This window comes from Chelonia mydas, chromosome 5 (genome assembly GCF_015237465.2).
Source record: "Chelonia mydas isolate rCheMyd1 chromosome 5, rCheMyd1.pri.v2, whole genome shotgun sequence".
Lineage (NCBI taxonomy): Eukaryota > Metazoa > Chordata > Testudines > Cheloniidae > Chelonia > Chelonia mydas.
In genome coordinates this window covers 93613709-93636890 of record NC_051245.2, presented here as the reverse complement: position 1 = coordinate 93636890, position 23182 = coordinate 93613709, and the positions used below count along the sequence as shown (strand labels likewise).

General features: G+C 39.7%; 1 protein-coding gene across 3 annotated transcripts in view; it reads left to right on the top strand.

Annotated features, from left to right (window-relative positions):
* PCSK5 (proprotein convertase subtilisin/kexin type 5) overlaps nt 1-23182 on the top strand; it is a 298169-nt gene that overhangs the window by 187289 nt on the left and 87698 nt on the right. For all 3 annotated transcript variants that reach the window (XM_037901828.2, XM_007065550.4, XM_043547161.1), the window contains exons 11-13: nt 8717-8834; nt 9547-9735; nt 20369-20505. In XM_037901828.2, the coding sequence (XP_037757756.1) occupies nt 8717-8834; nt 9547-9735; nt 20369-20505 (444 nt within the window). The remainder of the gene's footprint in view (nt 1-8716; nt 8835-9546; nt 9736-20368; nt 20506-23182) is intronic.

Genomic DNA, 23182 nt, shown 5'->3' with positions numbered 1-23182 from the left:
ACAGAACAGTCAGTAGTGACTTTCAGTCAGATAGTTCAATCTACCAATAAAATCTATATGGTAGTCTTGAGTGTGATTTTGGATAATATAGTGTTGGTATTATCTGAAGAAATCAAGCTTACGGATACAAATAATCAGTCACTGGGTTGATATAATTACATGCAGAAGTTAAACATAAGTTTTATTGAACAAACAACATACATTGTATCCTTTTTCTGATTATTTGCTATCACTTTTCTATCTACATATCTGGCCCCCAAATTTTCAGTGTATCCCATTATAATGTAATGTAATAAATAGGGTAGTACACAGTGCACCTTTCTGTCCTACAAACAGACCATTATGTTGTGTGATCCTTCGAACAGAAACTGAAATTTCCTTCTATTCTTGCTGAGTCCTTAGAGTTATCTGTATTTTGGGGAAATATGTGGTTTTCTGTTGTCTTGGCTATAAGCAGAAACATTTACATTTTGGTTATAAGCAGAAACATAAAAATGCAAGGAATACGATTGCATTCTTTCCATACCCTCCTTTGAGTTTCAGATACATTATGTGAATTTGAAAAGCATGAGTGTTGGTTTTATCCCCAAGAGTAAAAAGAACAGTATCACATAATTTGTCGTTGGCTGTGCAGCACAGTTATGTGTTTCAAAAGTCAAATCCCATTATTTTAAATTACTGGTAGCTTTTGGCACAACACAAGGGAATTGGGATTTAAGGATGTGGCTGAAAAATGCTAAGTTCTAATTCAAAATCTCAAAAATTCTTTTTGCTGTAATTTGACACAGGCAAAATAGGACAAAGCTTAAGCAGTGCTACTTAAAAACAAACACATTTTCCTTGTAGCATCCTTTACCATCCCTCCATTTTTCCTTTAAATAAATCTGCTTTATACTTGACATACCAAAATACTTCTAACATTTGCAATAAAGCTAATCAAATGACAGAAATTAATTAAAGTTATGTGGAATTAGAACTAAATCTATTTAGTAAGTTATCCATCTTTAATAACCTGTCAAAAAAGTTTGGGAAGAAGATCCATTCTAAGATCATCTTGCGGAAGGATGAGGGATGGAAGAAGTTGTAGGATGAGTAACAAGGGGAGAGTGGCTAATTTCAGAAGTATTAAGAATCTCTTCATATTTAAGATATTGTGAAATCCTTTTTAAAAAAAAACAAATATTGACCAAATTCCTGTGAAATACAGACATCCTTGTAGATGAGAAGGACAATCTACAGGCAAGCAGGGAGAATTGAAAGAGGGAAGCTTTTCACTGCCAATTAAACACAGATGTTTTGGAATTTCTGTTGTCAAGTACAGAGTTGCCAGCACAATATCTGGCATCAGCATATCCAAAAACAAAACAAAAACCCCCACAAGATCTAAAACACAGTCAAACTGAGAGCAATCCTGTGTAAAGAGGAATACTACAAAATTTCCTAAGCAAGTGTAATAATTTTCCTGTTTACTTTCACTACAGCGCTAGTTACACTTGCACCTCTGTCTGATAAATATGCACAGCACCAATACAGCTGTGGAAACAAATTCAGATTCAGTTAAATATTTAGCACAGTCTTGTATTTTAAAGCATTTCAGTACAGATGATTCTGTCCTCATTTGATTTTCAGTGAGATTGATATAGATGCCTGGGTCTAGAATAACACAAAACAAATCCAAAACTCCAAAGAAATCCTGTTATTTTATTTCTCCCAATCTAGCTGAGCAATATCTAAAAGCACAGAAACATGCCATATATAGTGGCATTTCAGGCAAGTAATTTTGCAGGTTCCAGCTGGCTGGATACATACCAGTGGCTTTAGATGAGATCAATGGCCAGATCCACAGCTGGTGTAAATTCACTTCACTGGCAATTTACACTAGTTGAGACTCTTCCCCCAGATGTATTTCTAAACTCTCATACTGCCAGCAGTGTCTTCCATTGATTCAATATTGGTAGTATAAAGCATGCTACCAACATAAACATTAGGCAATATCTCTACACTTTCAAAGTTGTTTTCAGGGATTGGAAAATTAGGGGGAATAGTGAGAATTGCTGGATAATATCAAATTAGGAGAAGACATTCTGCATCCCATGTAGTTGTTTCATTTGTTTCTGTCAGTCCAGTATGTGAAGGGGGATTTAATAATCAGGCGCTCTTATAGTGGCTAAACTGTCTGTGAGAAGAGGTGATCAGAAGAACTGAAGATCATTTCATTAACATGGACAAGGGCAAAATGTAGCAGCATAACTTAAATTCAGTTTAGGTATATTAGACATTATAACTACTGTATTTTCAATTTGGCCCAGTTCACCTAGAGACTGTACAAGATTTTAAATAATGACTGCATTTATACGTAACAGCCGGAATGGATTCTGTCCTTTAAAGGCTGCACTTCAGGGGGGGCAGCACATAATATGAAGTTTACATCACCATTATGTATAAAGAAGAACAGTCTTTTCCTAAACATCCTACATCTTTTCCTATGCATGAGAGTGTTGGCCCAAAATGAAGGGATTACGTACCTTTCCTAGAAAAACTGGGGAAGATCTGATAAGCTTGCATAGTTAATCATTGCTAGATGGTCTCTGGTTTTATAGTGGGGGTAAGGGGAGCTGCTCTGTGGATAAATAAATGGACATAAGCCTCTAGGAATGTTAGTTCGTCTTTAATGATAAGAAGAGTAAAGAGATCAGCTAAAATTCAATATTTGCTTTGTGAGACTAGTTTTCCCTTAAACCTGTCCTTTTATGTACATGTAAAGCTCTGTGCACACCTGTGAAACTGCATAAACAATAGTAGGCCAGGTTACATGTGTGTGCATGAGGAGAGACATAGCTCAGGGACCACTTCTGCTCTTTGCACCCCTGAGCAATCCCAGGAGCACAGTTGCAGTCCCTCCTCTCAGAGAGTGCAGAGGCCGCTTCCTCCCAACACATCTGACAGCATTATTATGTCAAAGGGAGTGGAGAGGAGGCAGGACCGTGGGCTCCCTGTGCATTCACCCACCAGCAGAGTTAAATGGGCATGGAGGGGGAGTACACTGCTGCTGAAGTGGAACAGCAGCAGGCTTGCTCCCATTCCATGTTCCTCTTCTGTCAATGAGGTAGAAATCTCCCTGAAGCTCTGCGTGTGAAGAGCCATCTCCACACCATCCCTAACATAGTAGTGATCGATCTATCGGGGATCCATTTATCGCTTCTCATCTAGACGCAATAAATCGATCCCCGAATCAACGCCTGTACTCCACCTCGGCAGGAGGAGTAAGCGGAGTCGACGGGGGAGCCACCACGGTCGATTCGCCACCATGAGGATGGCCAGGTAAGTCGAACTAAGATACTTCAACTTCAGCTACGCGAATAGCGTAGCTGAAGTTGCGTATCTTAGTTTGAAACACAGACATACCCCCCATGTAGCCCAGGTCCTAGACAGCAAAGACAGCACATCATGATTACCTTGCTAATGTTGTTTTCCTACCTGTGTCAGCAGAAGTGAGTCTGTATTCTTTTCCAATCTCTAGATGTTACCCAAACAGCATGCCTAGCCCCATATATGCTGTCAAAGTAATTTTTTACCATTCTTGGAGGCGCCAGAATTGGTTACTGTCAGATGCAGCAGAAGTAGAGTTCGTAATGTGTACAAATGAAGGGGTGTGATTTGAAAAGAGCGGGAAAGGAGATTAAACCCTCTTTTATGACGGGAGTGATCAGCAACTCTTGTTAATTCTGTAATGTTTTCCTAAATTATTATTTAGTGTCTGAAAATGATGGCCCTATCTCAGTCCTTGCAGCGGCCAGCCAAACCCACTTGATCAAGGGCTTCGAAGTGTAGGCACTGCAGACAGCCAAATATCAGCTGTCTGGAAGGTTTCCACATGGAAGTCTTTAGTAACACCACTGACTTGATTTGGATGGGAATATTTTCCAAGGAAGTATGTACTTGTGTTTAAAGTAAGTGTGTGTGTGTGTGTGTGTGTGTGTGTGTGTGTGTGTGTGTAAAAACAGGTGCCGAGCCTATTAGTCCTACTTCTCCTCTTCCATACAAAAGAGTTTAAACATTGATTAAGTGTAATGATGGTGATGGACAATTAACATAAGCACCATCAGCCTTAGTGGTAATCTCTTCTCATGAATGAAAAATGAGCACAACTTCATTTTAAAAATAGGTGTTAAAGGTAGGAAAGATAGTGTGTGAGGGGAGGGGGGTTGTTCTGTAATTATTTCAGAACAGCTATTTTTTAAAGTGTGAATATTCAGGCTCTGGTCCCTCAGGAAACTCAGTGTGTAAGTAGGGTAAAGAAACCACTTTGGGCTCAACCGGAGGCCTGCCTGACCAGGGATGTCCTTGAACAGACTCCTGCCATCACCAAAGCTTGCTACTCACCATCCCACTCAGCTGTGTTAGGAGTGGGTGAACATAAATCAAAAGCTAGGAATTGTAGAAAATTGATAAGGGAAGCAAAGGAACACAAGGAGAACTCTGTAGTCAGCAGATTTAAAGGACAATAAGAAGGCAGTATATTAGGAACAAAGGAATCCTGACAATAATATTGGTCCATTACTAGATGGAAATGGTAGAATTATTATTAAATGCTTCTGTTCTATATCTGGGAAAAAACTAATGATGTAGTCCCATTATATGATGCTGATAATACTCTTTCCATTCCATTATTATCTCAGGAGTATGTTAGCCAACATCTACTTAAGTCTGACATTTTAAAATCAGCAGGTATAACATGTATCTCATACTCATAGATATTAAGGTCAGAAGGGACCATTATGATCATCTAGTCTGTCCTCCTGCACAATGCAGGCCACAGAATCTCACCCACCCACTCCTGCAATAAATCTCTCGCCTATGTCTGAGCTATTGAAGTCCTCAAATCATGGTTTAAAGACTTCAAGGTGCAGAGAATCCTCCAGCAAGTGACCCGTGCCCCATGCTACAGAGGAAGGCAAAAAAAATCCCAGGGCCTCTTCCAATCTGCCCTGGAGGAAAATTCCTTCCTGACCCCAAATATGGTGATCAGCTGAACCCTGAGCATGTGAGCAAGATTCACCAGCCAGATACCCAGGAAAGAATTCTCTGTAGTAACTCAGATCCCACCCATTTAATATCCCATCACAGGCCATTGAGCCTATTTACCATGAATAGTTAAAGATCAATTAATTGCCAAAATCATGTTATCCCATCATACCATCTCCTCCATAAACTTATCGAGTTTAATCTTGAAGCCAGGTAGGTATCTGGGTGAGGTCTTTTAAATGCTGGTCCATTAATGTTGATTTCAATAAGTCTTGAAGCATTGGGGGAAATTTCAAAAGACTAGAAGAAAGCCAGTGTTGTGTCAATATTTTAAAAGGGTAAATGGGATGACCTGGGTAATTATAGGCCTATCAGTCTGACATCAAAACAGAGTAAGATAATGGAGCAGCTGATACTGAACTCAATTAATAAAGTATTAAAGGCGGGTAATATAATGAATGCCAATCAACATGGGTTTATAGAAAATAGATCCTGTCAAACTATCTTGATATCTGTTTTTGATGAGATTATAAATTTGGTTGATAAAGATAATAGTGTTGATATAATATACTTAGATTTCTCTAAGGCATTTGACTTGGTACCACACAACATTTTGATTAAAAAACTAAAATGATATAAAATTAAACATTGCACTCGTTAAATAGATTAAAAGCTGGCTAACTGATAAGTTCTCAAAATGTAATTGTAAAAGGGGAATCATTGTCAAGCATGAGTGTTTCTAGTGGAGTCCCAATGGGATCTGTTCCTGGACCTCTGCTATTTAACATTTTTATCAGTGACCTTGAAGAAATCATAATATCATCACCGACACAAAACTTGGAGGAGTGGTTAACAATGAAGTGGACAGGTCACGGATACTGAATGATCTGGATCGCTTGGTGAACTGGGCACAAGCAAACAATGTGTGTTTTAGTATGCCTAAATGTCAATGTGTATATCTGGAGCAAAGAATGTAGGCCATACTTCCACAATGGGGACCTCAGTGATTCTGAAAAAGATTTGGGGGTGATGGTGGATAATCAGCTGAACATGTGCTCCCAGTGCAACAGCATAGCCCCAAGGTCTAATGCAATCCTTGAATGCATAAACAGGGTAATCTCAAGTAGGAGTAAAAAGGTTATTTTACCTGTATTTGACACCGCTAGAACCTGTGTCCAGTTCTCGTGCCCACAATTCAAGAAGGATGTTGATAGATTAAAGAGGATTCAGAAAAGAGCCACTAGAATGATTAAAGAGAAAACATGCCTTTTAGTCATAGACTCAAGGAGCTCAATCTGTTTAGCTTAACAAAGAGAAGGACTTGATTACAGTGTATAGGTACCTACATGGGGAACAAATATTTAATAATGGTCTAGCAGAGGAAAGTATAACACAATCCGCTAGCTGGAAGTTGAAGCTAGATAAATTCAGACTGGAAATGATGCATTTTTTTTTTATCAATGAAGGTAATTAGCCATTGGAACAATGAACCAAGGGTTGTGGTGGATTCTCCATCACTGACAATCTTTAAATCAAGATTCAATGTTTTTCTAAAAGATATGCTCTAGGAATTATTGTGTGGAAGTTCTGTAGCCTGTGTTACACAGGAAGTGTAACATCACAATGACAAGATTATCATAGTGGTCCCTTCTGGCCTTGGAATGCATGAATCTGTTATACACTCTGAAGTCTTTTTTTGGTTTGTTTTATTCTGAAAATGTTAGTTGCCCAGTTACTTAGACGAGCCGTGTTTTAGTTCTCTTAGAATGCATGTTTCTTCTATGTGCACTTGCATTTGGGGCTAAAGGGAAAGGAGATTGTAAGAATAACAGTTCATTGCACACTCATTATGCCTCGCAGGATTTTCCGTTGAAGAGCCTTCTTCAGTTGACCATTTCAGCCAACATTAGATATTGCCATATTTGGAAGATGTGATCTTTAAGTCTAGATCGGTTTTATACTTTGAACTGTCATTTGTTTAACAAGGTTTTATGGGGGATGGGGAATGATAGATGCAATCCTTTGAGTTCTGGTTTGGCATTGATTGGAGGCTGGTTTCATAAACTTTCTGCAAAGTGTAGCTTGAAAGACTTGTCTTACACCATGCCTTGTCACATTAGAGATTAAAACAGCATTTTATGTTTTTCTGAGGATTTGTCTGTAGTACTGTCTGTGGTAGCAGTCTAAATTGATTTATCGATACAATGTTGTGATTTAAAAGTACTCGCTCCCATACCCTTCTCCTTCCACTATCTCCACCCAAGAAATCTACCAAAGATACAGATTTATAGCAGCTGTAACAGATGGTCACTGATGTTTGCAGTCCCTTCTAATTAATCAACAACCAATTGCAAGCTCCTGTTTTGATTAGAACTAAAAAAAAGTTCACAGCTGATTAACAGGTCAGCGAGTGAAACCTTCAGTGTATGCCGTGAAGTTGCTTATTACTAAGCCCTTTTAAGTACTAGATATTTTATGTTCTTTATTAAAAAAAAAATCAAAAGTAACTTTCTACCTTTCAGGAGCAGGTATGTGAAATAATTGACATGCCTGAGACAACAGGATCAAGTTCATACAGGACTATCAGTGTAAAATGTCAAAAGTGAAAGCTTGCAGGGCGGGGGAGAAAATCTGTCACACATTTCATTGCCTCTGTATCTTGTATGCATCTGGATTCAATTACTGATTCACGTAAAATTAGGAAAGATAATGTTTTTAAGCCTTCTTCTGAGATATTGAACTTAATTATTAGGTATGACAGGAAATTGAATTTCTCACAGAAAGAGAATTGTTTACTGTGAACAGTCTGCTTCATGATGGTTTTTCCACTTTAAAACTGCTAGTGTTAGAGATACGAGGAGCCCATAGTCACAACTGCTCTATGGGCTTCGTTGTCCCTGGTCCTGTGTGGGTTGCAGAGGGAGTGGAGCAAGGAGCTGTCCCCTCTTCTGCTTTGCACCCTGCTCAAGGGCCCAGGATGACTTTAACCCCTGGGGTTGGAGAAGTACAGGGATTTCTCCCTCCTTGCACAAACTACCCCAAGAATGGAGGGAAGAGCTGGCCAGCTGCACAGGAGGAACATACTGCACCATCTGAGAGAGAATGAAGCAACATCCACATTCCCCCTGTGCACAGAGAAACAAGGAATGGATTGTACCAGGATCTAAAAGCCACAGTCTGGCCCTGTGTAAATCGCAAACACCCAGTGAGTCAGCCACCTTCAGAACGTGTCTGTAGTTGCGGTTGCGAGGCATTTGAATTATCAGAGATAACACACTTCTGGCTCCTTCCACCTTCTAACATTTGTTTGCAGGTTCATGGTAGAGGACTGGATTGAATTAAAGCAGGTGACCACAGGGCAGTCTGTTAGGCAGGTGCACTCCCTGGAGTTTTACAGTGTCTGGGCTACCCAGTTCTTGATGAAGCAATGCATGCTGGGATCTGTAGTATCCATTGGCCATGTCTGCAATGAAGATCTGAACAGCTGCATTATGTTCTATTTTGTGCAAATTAGGTATAGCCCTTATTGCCAGAATAGCTTTTGGTGAGGAAACTTTGGGTGCTCCTGAGCAACAAGAATGATGAAGCAGTAGCCTTTAGTTGATAACTGCAATGACTAATGATGCCATTCTGTTAGCAAAACAGCAATGTGCTATGTTGTGATTGTAACCATTTTGTTTACATCTGACAGTGAGCCACCTATATGGATTTGGACTGATGGATGCTGAAGCTATAGTGATGGAAGCAGAAAAATGGACAACAGTCCCTCAACAGCATGTGTGTGTGGAGAACACGGATCACCAAGCCAAGTAATACATGTTGTATTCAGTGGTTCATATATTTACATGTAAAGCAATTGATACAATATACCTTTCTTTGTGCTCTCTTTGACTTGCCCATATGAAAGCTATCCTGCCCTTGATAAATCATAGAACTGTAGGGCTGGAAGGGACATCGAGAGGTCATCTAGTCAAGCCCCGCAGCCTGAGGGAAGTTTGTTTTCGCACTGTATGTGCCCATCCTGTTCTGTGGCTACACAGAGAAAATCAGTCTTCAGACACACTTCCAAAACACCAAATTCACTAAAAATGAATGATGTACTTAAATGATAGATGTATTTAATGGACCACATCCTCGGCTGCTGAAAATTGCCACACTTCCGGGAAGCTATGTCCTTTATACCAGATGAGGATCTGATCCCCTGCGTGTTAATGATATTCACTATCTAATACATAGTAGTCAATATTATTTAAGCAACAACCATGGAGCCAGGCATTTCTGTGAATTAATAAGCTGTGGTCCGGTGACATTCTCTGATGCCATCAGCAAACCTCAGCTGGTCACTAAGATTATGCTAACTAAGATGCCTGGTAACCAAGATAATGCTAAAATTTTATTTTTTTAAACTAAAAAATAGTAGTCTGACACTGACCAATAAATGCCATACAAGGATGATTTGGTTCCATTCTCCAGAGAGCAAGCCTGAAACAACTTTGTTGTTGGTATATCTTTATGTTACAGAACAATACGGCCAGACAGCCAGGTCCACTCAGTATACAAAGCCACCGGCTGTTCAGATAATTCCAACCACCATGTGATCTACTTGGAGCATGTGGTTGTGCGCATCACTATCACCCATCCTCGGCGTGGAGACTTGGCAATTTTCCTAACCTCTCCTTCTGGAACAAAGTCGCAGCTATTGGCTAACAGGTACAGTAACCCTATGCAACTTTGCACTCCAATGAGAGCTCAGAGCTGGGGTGAGATTGTAGCTTACAAAGAGAGGAATTAAATAATTGTTGTAAGTGTGTTAACGGTCATAGGCACCTAATTACTTTGGGGAGCGGAGTAGGAGGGATGGGGGAAATGAAGCCGTAATTAGCTGTGAGGACTGTAGTCATTACTGTATCAGTATAGGTCTAGACTAGAGCAAAGCTGTTACAGACTCTCATCTTTACAGATGGAACCCCTTCCAGCTGTGAGATCAGCACAAAAGCAAAGGAAATTTTGATAGTCTGAGTATTATCGGAGGGTAGCTGAATGGGGGAAAGTCTTCTATAGACAATTACTACATAATTGTTCATCCCTCCTTCCTTAACACTTCTTCCCAAATAATAAACATAAGATAAAGTAGCCTAATTCCTCTGTAATTGTTTTCCTCATCAATTTCCCTTCCATTTTTCCTTCTGCCGGAGTACATAGAAGTGGTCTCCTCCAGCCATGAAAGGCTCTTGACAGAATAAGAAAGAAAACATGGTTATTGTTATAAGCAGGCATTGCACTGTTGATCATAAAGGGTTGTTGACACTCATATGAGATTTTTTTACTGGGCATCTCTCAAGTGGATCCACATTCCTATCTCAGTGGTCCCACAGAGTTGTGATGGACACCTGCTGTTTGCTACTAGGCCTCTATCATGCAGCGATCCATAAGGCTCAGTCTCTCTCCCTTCCTCTTTCAGCTCTACATGAGACTGCTTAGAGAAACTGGGAGACACCTTATCCAGATCCGACAGAATGTCTCATTCTCTGAGGCTGCTCCTCCACCACCAGGATGGCCCAATGCCTAGAAGTGATGTGTATCACTATCACTTACCCTCAGCATCCATCAACAGATGGAAGAAGAGCAGTTGGCTTAAACCCAGCTCATGAATAATGTCAGTAGGAAGGGGAAACTCTTTAGAAACCGTACCAATACCTTATCCTCACGAGAGCTTTAACTACCAATCAGTGGTCCATGGAATCTCATCAGATCAAAATGGAGTAGCACCTCAGGGTCCTCCTCAAACTCCTTGCTACTCCCAGACATGCAAATAGCCACAGTGGCAAGGAATGCTTTCTTGCATCTCCAGCTGGCCAGAAAAATGAACCTTTCTTCTCATGAAAGGATAATCAACACTTTTGCCTTGGTGATTCACCACATTAGTCTACTGTAATTCTATGTAGGGTTGAATGCAGCTATCACACAAAGGCTGAATTTAGTGCGGCATGTCGCCTTAGCAACAACAACCAAAACTAGCACATCACACCTGTGCTTTGTGAACTCCATCGGGACCTCATTCATTTCGGAAAAAAATGTGAAGTCCCAATCATTATCTGCAAATGCTTTAACAAATTGAAACCTGGCTACTTCAGTGACGGCCTCAGAAGTTCTGGTCTTCCAAGACAGCTGAGCTCCACTGGGACAACACAGCTATAAAGAACCAGGGGTCAACTCTTTGACTTGGGCAAGAGAGCATTTGTAGCAGGAGAACAGATGCTGTGAAGCTCCTTGGCAGAAGAGACAGATTGACTCCAAACATGGTTTTATTCAGATTGAAGTATAAGACCCACCTTCTCACTAAAATCTTTCCCCAGGAGTGATGCCCATAAATACTTTTAAAAAATCCTTCAAGCATATAAATTCACACATGGAATGGAGAGGGAAATCACCATTTGTTCTGAATTCTTTAGCTTCTTCATAGTATTTTCAGTGTTGAGATACCACCATTATCAGTGCCTTAGAAATAACATTGACAGGTGCATGTGCCATACAGAACCTTCTTTGTTGGCCTGTACAGAGACGGATTCTGTCCATCTAAACAGTTGCAACTTGGATCTGGTTTTCTGTTTGGAGGAGGCTCTCTTTACTCTTCTATACTTTTTTGTGCAGTGGTTCTTCCATGAAAGCTTCAAGATGAAAATTTTTAAAGCAGTCCAAATAAATATATCCAAATAAAATAAGTTGGTATAAACCCTTGGGTTTTACTTGAGCTCACTTTAGGATCCAGCCTTTCATGTGTTGCAGCTGACTCATTGCCAGTGAGAGATAAAGACATTCCAGTGTTCACAGCTCACCTCTTGTGATGATTGGTATGTGGAAAAGTTACAGAATTTAATGCAGTCATCCTATTTGTAACCCTTGTTCCTTAAAAGGCAGTCGTTTTCTGAGCTTGCAAGTGAAACAGAAATGATGCAAAAGAAATATATGTATAAAGCATGGAAATGTGAGGCTGCGTCCCATCCAGCACTGTTATCAGAATGCTACCCTCAAAACAAAGATTGAAAGGCCTTTTATGTTCAGCCTTTTTCCAGAAACAAATTATTCATGAAAGAGCAAATATTATTACACAGAGACACACCAAAAATCCCTTTCTCATGCAGGCTTCTGAAATATATTAGCTTGCCAGTCAGAGTCAGTTGACATCAGTTCACAGCTCTAGGATTCTAATAACAAATAATATTTTTATTTTGGGGAAGCCAGGACTGGCAAATGAACTACAGCCCCTAACAATCCTTTCCTTCCAGTAGAGTTCAAAAGTGGGTGGATACAGTGTTTTCAGATTATTGGAAGGCTTCTTTATTTTCTTTTAGTCAGCAAAGAATAAACCCTACAATTTAGGGACACTGCATATTAGTAATTCGAGTGTGTATTTTTAAATGTCATTTTGTCATTTGTCATACAGGAAAGAGTTGTTTTTGTTTTTATTTAACATCTTTAGTTAGGGCAAAAAGAAGCAATGCTTCTTTTTTCCTACTTTAGTCAAAGGTATGCCAGAATAAATCCGTGCAAGTGCACGGGTAATACAAGGATGCCTCGGCAGCAAATCGTTTGGGTTTTTTCTACAGACAGAGGCTGCCATACATTGCTGCTACCTGACTGAGATACTTTTCTCAGACTTACAAGACCTTTACATGCACACGAACATGAGTAATAGCAGCAATACCAGCTGTTTTACTGAACCCAGGAAAAATCTCATTGCTTCACCATTACTCATCTGGTTTTAATTTGAAACAGTTTACTGGTGAAATAACTTAGAAGTGCAGATGTACATTTTACACCTTATCCACCAGATCTAGAAGAAGAGTCACTGCATAGTTTCTGTTGTGTCAATGAATAGGTCCCCCAGACAATATCTGTTGTTCCCCGCCCGCCACCCAATATTTTGTTATTTGGCATCCCCCAAAATGACGTCAGGAAGAAAACTTGTTAGGCAGAGGCGCTATGGATTCCTTCACAGGCATTTGGTGGATTACATTGTCACTGGCTTCAGCTTCTTGTGCATTCGTCAAAAACTGCATTACAGAGAACATCTGCTTTGCTGTTTGGAAAGTGCTAAACATGATTAAATTGGATGTACTGCAAAAGAGGAAAATACAGGCTCAGAGAGTGCAGGCTGGGGTGAGGCTGAGGCTCAGCTAGTCATAATAACTACATTTGGACCAAAGCGGGACAGAATCCCCTTTTCAGAACATTTGCCCGTTGGATTTGGCAGCACACAGAGAATAGTTTTGAGAGACCAAGGTTTGTCCCAATACACACTCAAAACAAGAGGCCATAGAGGACCATCTAGATGGAAAGAACACGGAAAGGGACTAGTATGCCGTGGGCTTACTTGTCTCCCATCAAAGTCACTGCTTGCTTTAAATTGCATCCTTTACATTTAAAACAGCTGCTGCCCGTTAGAACTACGTAGCTGAATGCCTTTTAAACATATGGTGGCAAAATTCCAGTCCTTTATCTTCACCTGCTTACATCTCAATGACATTAATAATACCTCTTCCCAACAACGAGAGGACGTGCTTTCCATTGCTATCTTTTCCTCTAATGAAATCTTTGATATCAGTAAATTTTGTTAATAAAATCCTCTTCCAAAACCTCTCCATCTCTGACTAAATATGGGGTCCTGTAATCTGGTGTCACTTGCGATATCATTTAATAAAAATTCTTGGCGATGAGAAATGGAAGAGGAAGTCCTTTCTTTATATAGGGCTATTTAGATTTCTGGACTATCCCAGCTGTCATTAACATATTAAAATCTACTCTGGAAATACTTCATAAAGTGTTGCATTTTAGAGGTAAATTAAAAAGAAGAGGAGAGGACAACACCACTTTTGATGTTGAGCCACAGCACCCCGAACCCCTCTCCACTAACAACTAGAGTGACCCTACAGTAATGCCATCAAATACATGAAAAACAAAAGAATACAATCACCTACCTGTACCCAGCCCATGCGGATGAACCAGCATCTGGAATAATTATCTCCCATCCCCAGGCTGCTATTTTGCACTTCCTCCTTTAGCTTTGCCCCAGCCCTTCTCTTGCTGAATAGACATTGTGCCATTCCTTCTTCTCGAAACAGTTGTCTCCCATCCCCAATTTCTTCAAAGTCCTGCACTTGCTGCTTTGCTGTGTCTGTCAGCACTGGCCTTGCTGCCCCCTTCCCCCCCCCAGAAAAGACTTTGAGTGGCTTCTCTTGCTGCAGCTGACAGGAGAAAAAGACTTGTGCAATGCATTAGAATTGTTTCCAGCAGGCAGACAATAGATGGAAAATAAATAGGTTCAGGAGCACTGGGAATGTTAGTGATGCTAGAGACAGAAAAATAGCATCAGAAAATAAATATATTTAAAATAGTGGGGGAAAGATTTTCTTTTGATCTTTCTCCCTGACACTGGAGGGCCAAATTCAGTTATTTGTGAGGAAGCAAGTGAGCCCTGCAAATGGCACCATCCTCCCTCTTATTCTAAACCCAGTCTTGGGAGATGCCCAAAGATGAGCTTGTAAGAAGGATGAAGTTCAATATATCCAACCTCTGTAAAAATGCAGGCCCTTTAGATCAGGCCTGAGATTACTGCTGGATTAGTACAGGGAACCTTTGTGTTCCTCACAGTACTAGTCTACTGGTAGCTATCTATCAGCTTTTAACACTCAATACTTCACTTAATTTTTGTTTCAAATTAATTTTAGTTGAAGCTGGATTCATCCTGAAAAGTGGAACAGGTGGAAGGAAATATAAGATGACAAATGAATGGGGTCAAATTTATGATCTATCTGAATGCCCCAGTAAATGGTGTTTCCAATAAATTAGGAAGGAAGAAGGGAGATGAATTAAACTTTTTCAGATCAGGGGATAGCTCTGAAGAATTTTGCTTCCTCTACACAGGTTTGTCTCAGCTGCCTAAGATGAGTGGTCAGTTTTGTAGCCTTGGGATCACAGGGCCCAGTTCGTTCCTGGTATAATACCATTGACTTCAGTGGAGATTCACCAGGGATGAATTTGACCTACTTGATGTACTGCCTTGTGCCTGTCTCCCCCACCAGCTTTCCTATCCCCACTTGTGCCCGAAAGAAGTCTATATTGTGGTGCTGTGTTCATTCATGGACCTGCACCAGGGGCTGCTGAAGATTTTCAGCTAATTAGATAGAAAAGTGTGTTTTTTAAACAAACAACCATGAGCACAAATAATACCCTGGTGCAGCAGGTGGAACCTCAAGTCCTGACACATCTGGTCCAATGAAGATGGACCATTACATGCTGGTACCTGTAGAATCTGTGGGCAAGTTCTCTATATCAAAGATGAGGGTGACTGTAGTCAGGCCTCTTTCTTTCACTGTAGTCATATCTTTCCTGTTGTGCATGCAACCATCCTGTGAGCAGAGCTGGCATGCTCACATTTCAGCTCAAACTGTGCTTGAGTTCCATGTTGCCTCATAAATTCGCTTTAATGAGTAAATGTAAGAGGTGAACGTCTGGAAGTAAGATCTATGGAAAACAATGCCTTTACAGAGGAAAGATATAATCGTCTACTTTCTTATGGAAAATCCCTTTAACTTAACAGCCATAGGTGAGAAGGCTTTCAGAGTGCCTATCAGCTCCCAGACCATTTCTTAGGAGGATTTATTTTCTTCATACTGTAACGCCAATGGGTGGTAGGAACTGGTTGACTGCTTTGATTAAGCCGGTTTCAGCTGTCTGGAGTTCCTCAAAAGTTATTTCTCCCAGCTGACAGGCAGTTGCTGGAGCCCCTGTGGAGAGCAGCTGTTCAAAAGAGTTTACCCAAACATTTGCAGGTGCAAAGCTCAAGAAGGCACTCTGCAATGTTCAAAATACTAGTTCAGCTTAAGTCTTGTCCCCCATTAGCCCAGCGTGCAGGGACCACTTATATGTCAAGTTGCTAATTTAGGAGGGCTGGAGCACATCATAAACAAAGAGCTCTGCAGTAGAGGACAAATCGTCCCCAGCCTCCAACTGCCCTCATCCCCACTGATCAATCATTTGGGAGTGTGTATATTTCCTGATTCTTGAAACTGAATTCAGTACATAGTGTACGGTTGTCTATCACATGCAGCTGGAACTTCAAGGATTAAAAAGGACCAGAGTAATACAAATCTATATTTATAAATTTACCTTTTTTGTTTGTCTTGTCATGATGTCTGAATGTGGTGGTACTCACTAAAGTCTAGCCCCCAGATCCATCTTATGTTATAGACAGGAGAGGGTTTCAGTTTGCAAACTCAAATTAACTATGGCTTGCTGTTTTTCTCTTTGGGTTGTTAGGTTTCAGTGTTTTTATTGTTGCTTTTGTTTTTTGCATTTATCAGTTGTGAGCCGTTTACTAAAAATCTAAACTATTTTCATCCTTGTAGATCTTGTAGATGTAACAGTAAGGGGCTAATCTTATGTTCCCAGTTGTGGAATGTGATTGAAAGTGGATACCCACCTGCCTCTATTTCTAAAATTTAATTACAGATGACTATTTCTGTTTCTAATTATGCTGTTAAATGGAGAGGGGATATAATTGTTAGTGGTGAGGGTGATAAAAAGAGAGACCTGCACATTTAAACAAGATGATCTCGTTTTCAGGAAATAATTATTTGAGTATACTTTCTACTTATATATATGTGTGTGTGTGTGTGTGAATATATATTCACATACACACCTACACATATGTGTATTATATAATTTGTCAAAGAGATCCATTATTTTTCAACTTTAAATTAATTTCGTACTGGCCATGTTCTTTTTCAGCACATAGATGTTCCATCTCTTAGTACAGGAAGTCAGGACTGCCATATCCAGCCTATCTTGGCCATATTGGTATCACCAAGGTTCACATGGGTACTTAGGCAACTGGTCCCACTTTATATTAAAATTACATTAATAAATAGTTTATAAAGGGTTCATGAATTATTAGTTAATGTTAGACATATGTTACAGGCACGAGTAGAGGTGTTATAGTGGTTATAAGCACGTCTATAATTGTTGTACATGGCTATAAGCCACCCATTGAACTATTGGACTCTGCAATAATCCATAACAGTCGATTAGCCATTCATTGAAACACCTATTAATCATTTACTAATTCTTTGTAAACTATTAATAAATATACCCTTAGTATGAAGTATGACCTAGTGAATGAATCCACCTGACACATGAAAAGTATGAGCTGGTTTTAGTGACTCAGTCATGTTCCTATTATGCCTCTGGCATTTAGGCCAGTGATGAAGCTCCTCCATTCCGGTGTGTTTCTGGCAAGTCTTTCAATAGTTTCCCAGGTGTGCCCCAGGTTTTTCAGCTCGGCTTCTACAGCTCTTCGCCATGTTGTTTCGGGCACCCAAAAGTGACTGTGGTTTTAGATAAGAGTAAAAATCTATTCGCATTTTTAAATACCACGGTTTGGACAGAATTTAGATAAGCAAACAATATGAAGACCCAAACATCTGAGGTGACTAAAAATGTAATTGCCACTGATCTGAGGACAAGGTTGAAAAGTAGATTATAACCTCCTCTAAAACACAAATACTGTGGAAAATCTTGTACTAGTCCTTGGTAAAAATAGGCAGTAAATATCAGTTACATGTCTCTGTGAAATGTATGTGACTTAAATCCCAATAAATATTGAATTTTTTAAATAATGACATGGTATTTATATAATGCAATGTAATTTAGTTGCCATAACAGTAGAGAGGACTGTTGCTGACCTGACTGACTGACACTCTGTTTAAAAATAATATACTGTGGTAGTATGAGTTGTTTACTGAGTTACTGTAAAAAATCAGCACAATATTGCATGGCAACTGTATTAAGTCTGTTAAAAACAGACTTTTGCAATCTTTTAAATTGAACCTACCCAATATGCGTGTGTGGAATGATACCTGGATAGGTAATCTGGATCACTGCAGTACATGGTGTATGCCATACTAGCAAACATTTGTTTGCAAAATCTGCTGTACTCAAATAACTAAATTGATAATCACACAGAATGGGCCAAATACTCTGCTAGTACAAATTCTGTGACATCAGTGGAATTGCACTAAGAAAAAATCCGACCCAGTCAAGAATGAGAATGTAGTTTTATTTTAAAGTATATATTCTTCATTGAATGTTATCAGACACGAATTAGTATGACAGAAGGATAAAAGTTACACAAACGAGTTCTGCAAGCTCTCTGTGCACATGGTTTCTTTTAAACTCCAAGGAAGTTAGGGAAATGGAGGCCTTACAGGATTAGGACCTGTCTCTGTGGAATGAGTGAGGTTCTCAAGAGGAAAGATAGCCTTTTTGTGTGTGCCTGGAACATCTTTTAACAGAACTTCGCACAAAGTAACAGCGCTAGAATTGTATGCAGCTTTCACAGTTTTTGCACACTGTATGCACAACTTTTTTAAAAAAAGACGCCGAAATACACTTAAAAAAAGAAAAACCTACTCATACAAATGTCTAAAAAAAACAAACAAACCAAGTGAAATCACTTAACTCTTTCTTGTAGTTTCTAAGAGAAAATTGTGGTAAATCCATTGAATCAACAATGGTTCTATGCAGTAGTCAGCTAGTGTACAAATCTAATTTTATGAAATATACTTAAGCACAGATGTGAGCCATGGAATCTCCATACATAAAGAGTGTGAATAAAAATATATAGCTAAACATGTATTTGTGAATCTGGCTGTATGTGTGTGTTTCCAGGAAAGGGAGAGAGAGATCTGAAATTGTATACATTCATAAGAACATAAGAGTGGCCATACTGGGTCAGACCAAAGGTCCATCCAGCCCAGTATCCTGTCTACCGACAGTGGCCAAAGCCAGATGCCCCAGAGGGAGTGAACATAACAGGTAATGATCTAGTGATCTCTCTCCTGCCATCCATCTCCACCCTCTGACAAACAGAGGCTAGGGACACCATTCCTTACCCATCCTGGCTAACAGCCATTAATGGACTTAACCTCCATGAGTTTATCCAGTTCTCTTTTAAACCCTGTTATAGTCCTAGCCTTCACAGCCTCCTCAGGCAAGGAGTTCCACAGGTTGACTGTGTGCTGAGTGAAGAAGAACTTCCTTTTATTTGTTTTAAACCTGCTACCCATTAATTTCATTTGGTGGACCTTAGTTCTTATATTATGGGAACAAATAAATAACTTTTCCTTATTCATTTTCTCCACACCACTCATAATTTTATATACGTCTATCATATCCCCCCTTAGTCTCCTCTTTCCCAAGCTGAAAAGTCCTAGCCTCTTTAATCTCTCCTCATATGGGACCCGTTCCAAACCTCTAATCATTTTAGTTGTCCTTTTCTGAACCTTTTCTAAAACCTTCCAAACCTGAACTGTACCATTTATGAGACACTAGTCTCTACTCCAGTGAATCTCTCATCAATAGCTTTGGGGAACCAGGCAACATGCTGTTAACATTGAACAAAAGTGCATGCTCTCTTGTGTCTTTTTAAAATCTCATTAATAAATTCCAGTTTTAGGCAATAAAATCTTGGGCCAGTCTTCCCTGCTGATCAGCATCAGATTGCAGACTCTAAGCTGGGTCCCCTCTACTAAAATGCACTGTATTTCACACCCAAGCTCCAATCTCTTCACCCAAGCCCTAAGTAATGAAATTACTGTAAAACTGTTAGTAAGATGAAATCATCATATGCCAATTAGTCTCTGCATTCAAGCAAAACTAGACTCTGTCAAACTTTTGGATATAGCAGTACTTAAATCATTTGAAGTTTGATACACCAACGTCTCAGTTACCTTTGTTTTGTTCATAAGCATCATGAGCACTGAATCTCTCCTGGCCCCAACTGCTCATGTTGTATTGCTCACCTAGTATTGCTTATTTTCTTAACCCCCTGTTCAGTATTTCAATCCAAAACTGGAAAAAAGAAAACTTTCCACTTAAAAAATGATGTTTGTGTCTGGGTCACGCTTTTAGAACAAAGGAAATGTAGTTGTGTTCAGTGTTATACTTTTTCAGGATGTGAATTTTATTAAACTGCACTGGCAGTTTTAATTTGAAGTGAATAAACTTTCATTCTCTCCTGCATTATATGAAGCAACAGCATACAGAAGAACCATTCCCCCTCCCGCATTGACTTGTTATATACAAAATGGTCCCATCAGATATGTTTGAAATAGGTGGTGCAAAACCATGGTGATAAGTTCAGTATAAGTGCTTAGATTAGATACGCTAATTAGTTTAAATATATTTCATTTGTGAGTGGGCACACATGAGGGTTGAGGATCACTGATGTAGGCAAGGGTTTATTTTCTTGTTCTTCAGGATATACTTTATTGCTTTATCCTAGGTTATTTGATCATTCCACAGAAGGTTTTAAAAATTGGGAGTTCATGACTACTCATTGCTGGGGAGAAAAAGCAGCAGGTGACTGGAAGTTGGAGATTCATGATACCCCATCTCAGCTGAGAAGTTTCAAGTCTCCAGGTATGAATCCATCCTTTAGTTAGGCTTAGTGGTTCAGAAGAATATGTTCAGTTGCATGTCGTACTTGGGCTAAATTCTACCCTCATTTACACTTGAGCAGACCCACTGATTTCAATGGGATTGCAGAGAATTGAGGGCAGAATTTGACTCCCATCTATTTGTTGTGTTTCACTTCCACACTTCTATTACTTGTCTTCTGAGACCCGTAACTCCTTCTTACCATGAACCTACTTCTGGTTTGTGTGGAAAAGAATGGCAACAATGCAGTGTTCTTGGGGGCAAACTACTACCTCCTTTATCCCCACCATGTGAAAACTTGCCATCTCAAGGTGTAAGTTGCACTTCACAGCTAGACCACATCAGGCTTGTGAGTTTTGGCAGCCAAAAGTCAGTGTTTGAAAATACAAAGGGATTTAGAGACAAATTTTCAGAAGGAGAAGCCCAAGATTGGTATGTGCAGTTGTATGCCTGCATTTTTAAGGCAGTTAACACAATGGCATGTACAAACTGGTAAAGGCTACCTTTTGAGCTCCCCAGATTCTGGGCCACCTTCGCATCAGGTTGATCAAGGCCACTCCCCTCGTTGTGGCTGATAAAACTGCTAGCAATTTCTGTCCACACACTTTCTCCAATCCATGCTCAGTACGCCAGCTACAAGGAGGGAAGTGGCCTTGATCAGTTCTCTACCACTGGAGAATCTACACACACACACACACACACAAACCATATTAGGGTGAGCCTCCCATAGCCAGCTACACCTGCTTTGAGGTTGCTTTGTGCTGCCATACACAAGACAAAGTGTCCCAGAACTTTTATTCTCCCGCTTTTGAATCCTGTTCTTGGTTAGATATGTTTTTAGCCTCAGAAGATCTTCTGCTTATAATTCCTGTTGCACACATAGGTCCCAATATGTGGTCTGATCTTACACTAGTATATGCAAAAATTTCAATACAGATAGATCAACTAAATGGAGATTTAGGTTAGAATTTCAGAGGGGCCCAAGAGAGCAAGATGCCAATCCCCATTGACTTGCAATGTGAGATGAGTATCTTAAGTATTCTGAAAAAAATCTCAGCCCTAAGCCTCATTTTCAAAAAGATATTCTACAAACAAAAAATACCACCACTATTAATTAATATAGAGTAGAATGCTTCCCTTGATATCTCACATCAAAATAAATGAGATGCCCTCAAATCAGTTGTCTGAGGGCGTTTAATTTCTGTCAAGATTTATTTCAATAAAAATATTGAGGAAGAAAAATTACATCAGCAAGAAATCTATACTAAAAATGTTCACTCAAGAGTTGCAGTACAAAGAATGTATTGAAAATTATGTAACAGTAAAGCTAAATTAACACTTATAGTGTGATTGAAAACACTGAGAATCAACTCAGTAAACAATATTGCAATAAAAGTGGAAAATCTGAGTGATGACTAGCCTGTGACATTTAAAAAATGTATACAAATTCAGGATTAATGCTCTAAAATCTGATCTGGGTCACCATAAAATTACCACTAGGCATGTTGGTTTAGAATTCTATAAAGATAACAAAATATATTACCCTTCAGAAAAGTAAGTCCACTCATAAACCATTCAAGATTTTTTAAAAATTGATTTATCTAAAATCAATCCTAAATTGGAAGAATAAGACATGTCTCATACTCAAGATAAAATATATGAAGCCATACAAATATATTCTTGAGAGTTTAACACGAGAATTTTATTTTTAGGCAATTAAAAATACACTTGGTTCTGAATTAGAAAATATATAATGACACTCAAAAATCTAAACTACTTTCACCAAATATGATGACTGTATCACCAGTACACAGGAAAAGAATAAAGAATTTTTGGCTAAGTACTAGCTACCAGGCTTGAAAAATATATGTTTAAAGTTTATTTTGTAAAAAAGTTTGTGGCTGATAACATAAGAAGCATATTAAATATCTCCAAATTCAGCCTGGTCAGAAAGTCCCATTGGTAGTTTTGTTATCAGATGTAGAGATGGCCTTTTGTCCTGTGGACTGGAACAATGGTTTTTTTTTTCCTCTCTTGGTTGAAATTGGATTTGGCTTAAGATACTTAATTGGGATTAATACACCTTCTTCTTCGAGTGCTTGCTCATGTCAGTTCCAATGAGGTGTGCGCGCACTGCGTGCACAGCAGCTGGAAGGGTTTTCCCGTAGCAGCATCCGTTGGGTCGGCCTGGGCATCCCCTGGGGTCACGCCTTTATGGCGCTCAATATAGGGCAATGCCGACCCGCCACCCCCTCAGTTCCTTCTTACCGCCTGTGACGGTTAGCCGGAACGCTCGTGGCTCTTGCTCTGCAAGTGCAACTCCCCTAGTTTCTTTAACTTCTTCATGTAAATAGTTCATATAAAGTGTATCGTTTGTATTAGTATTAGTTTTAGATAGGCTTTAGTGGGGGGTGCATCCTTTGGTTCCCCCTTTTTCCCCAGAACCGGGGCATGCCTTGGTCCCCAGAGTTTAAACCCTACATAGACTGTGGCAAGCATTTGCCAAAAAGTGACCCTCACACTTCCTGCCTGAAGTGTCCAGGTGAAGGAATTACTCTACTACCCAGCAGGCCAGAGATGATGCAGCCTTTGGAGGAGCGGTGCTACAGTCAGCAACCCCACCTCCAAAATTTAGGCTTGGTAACCACGTAATTGGAAT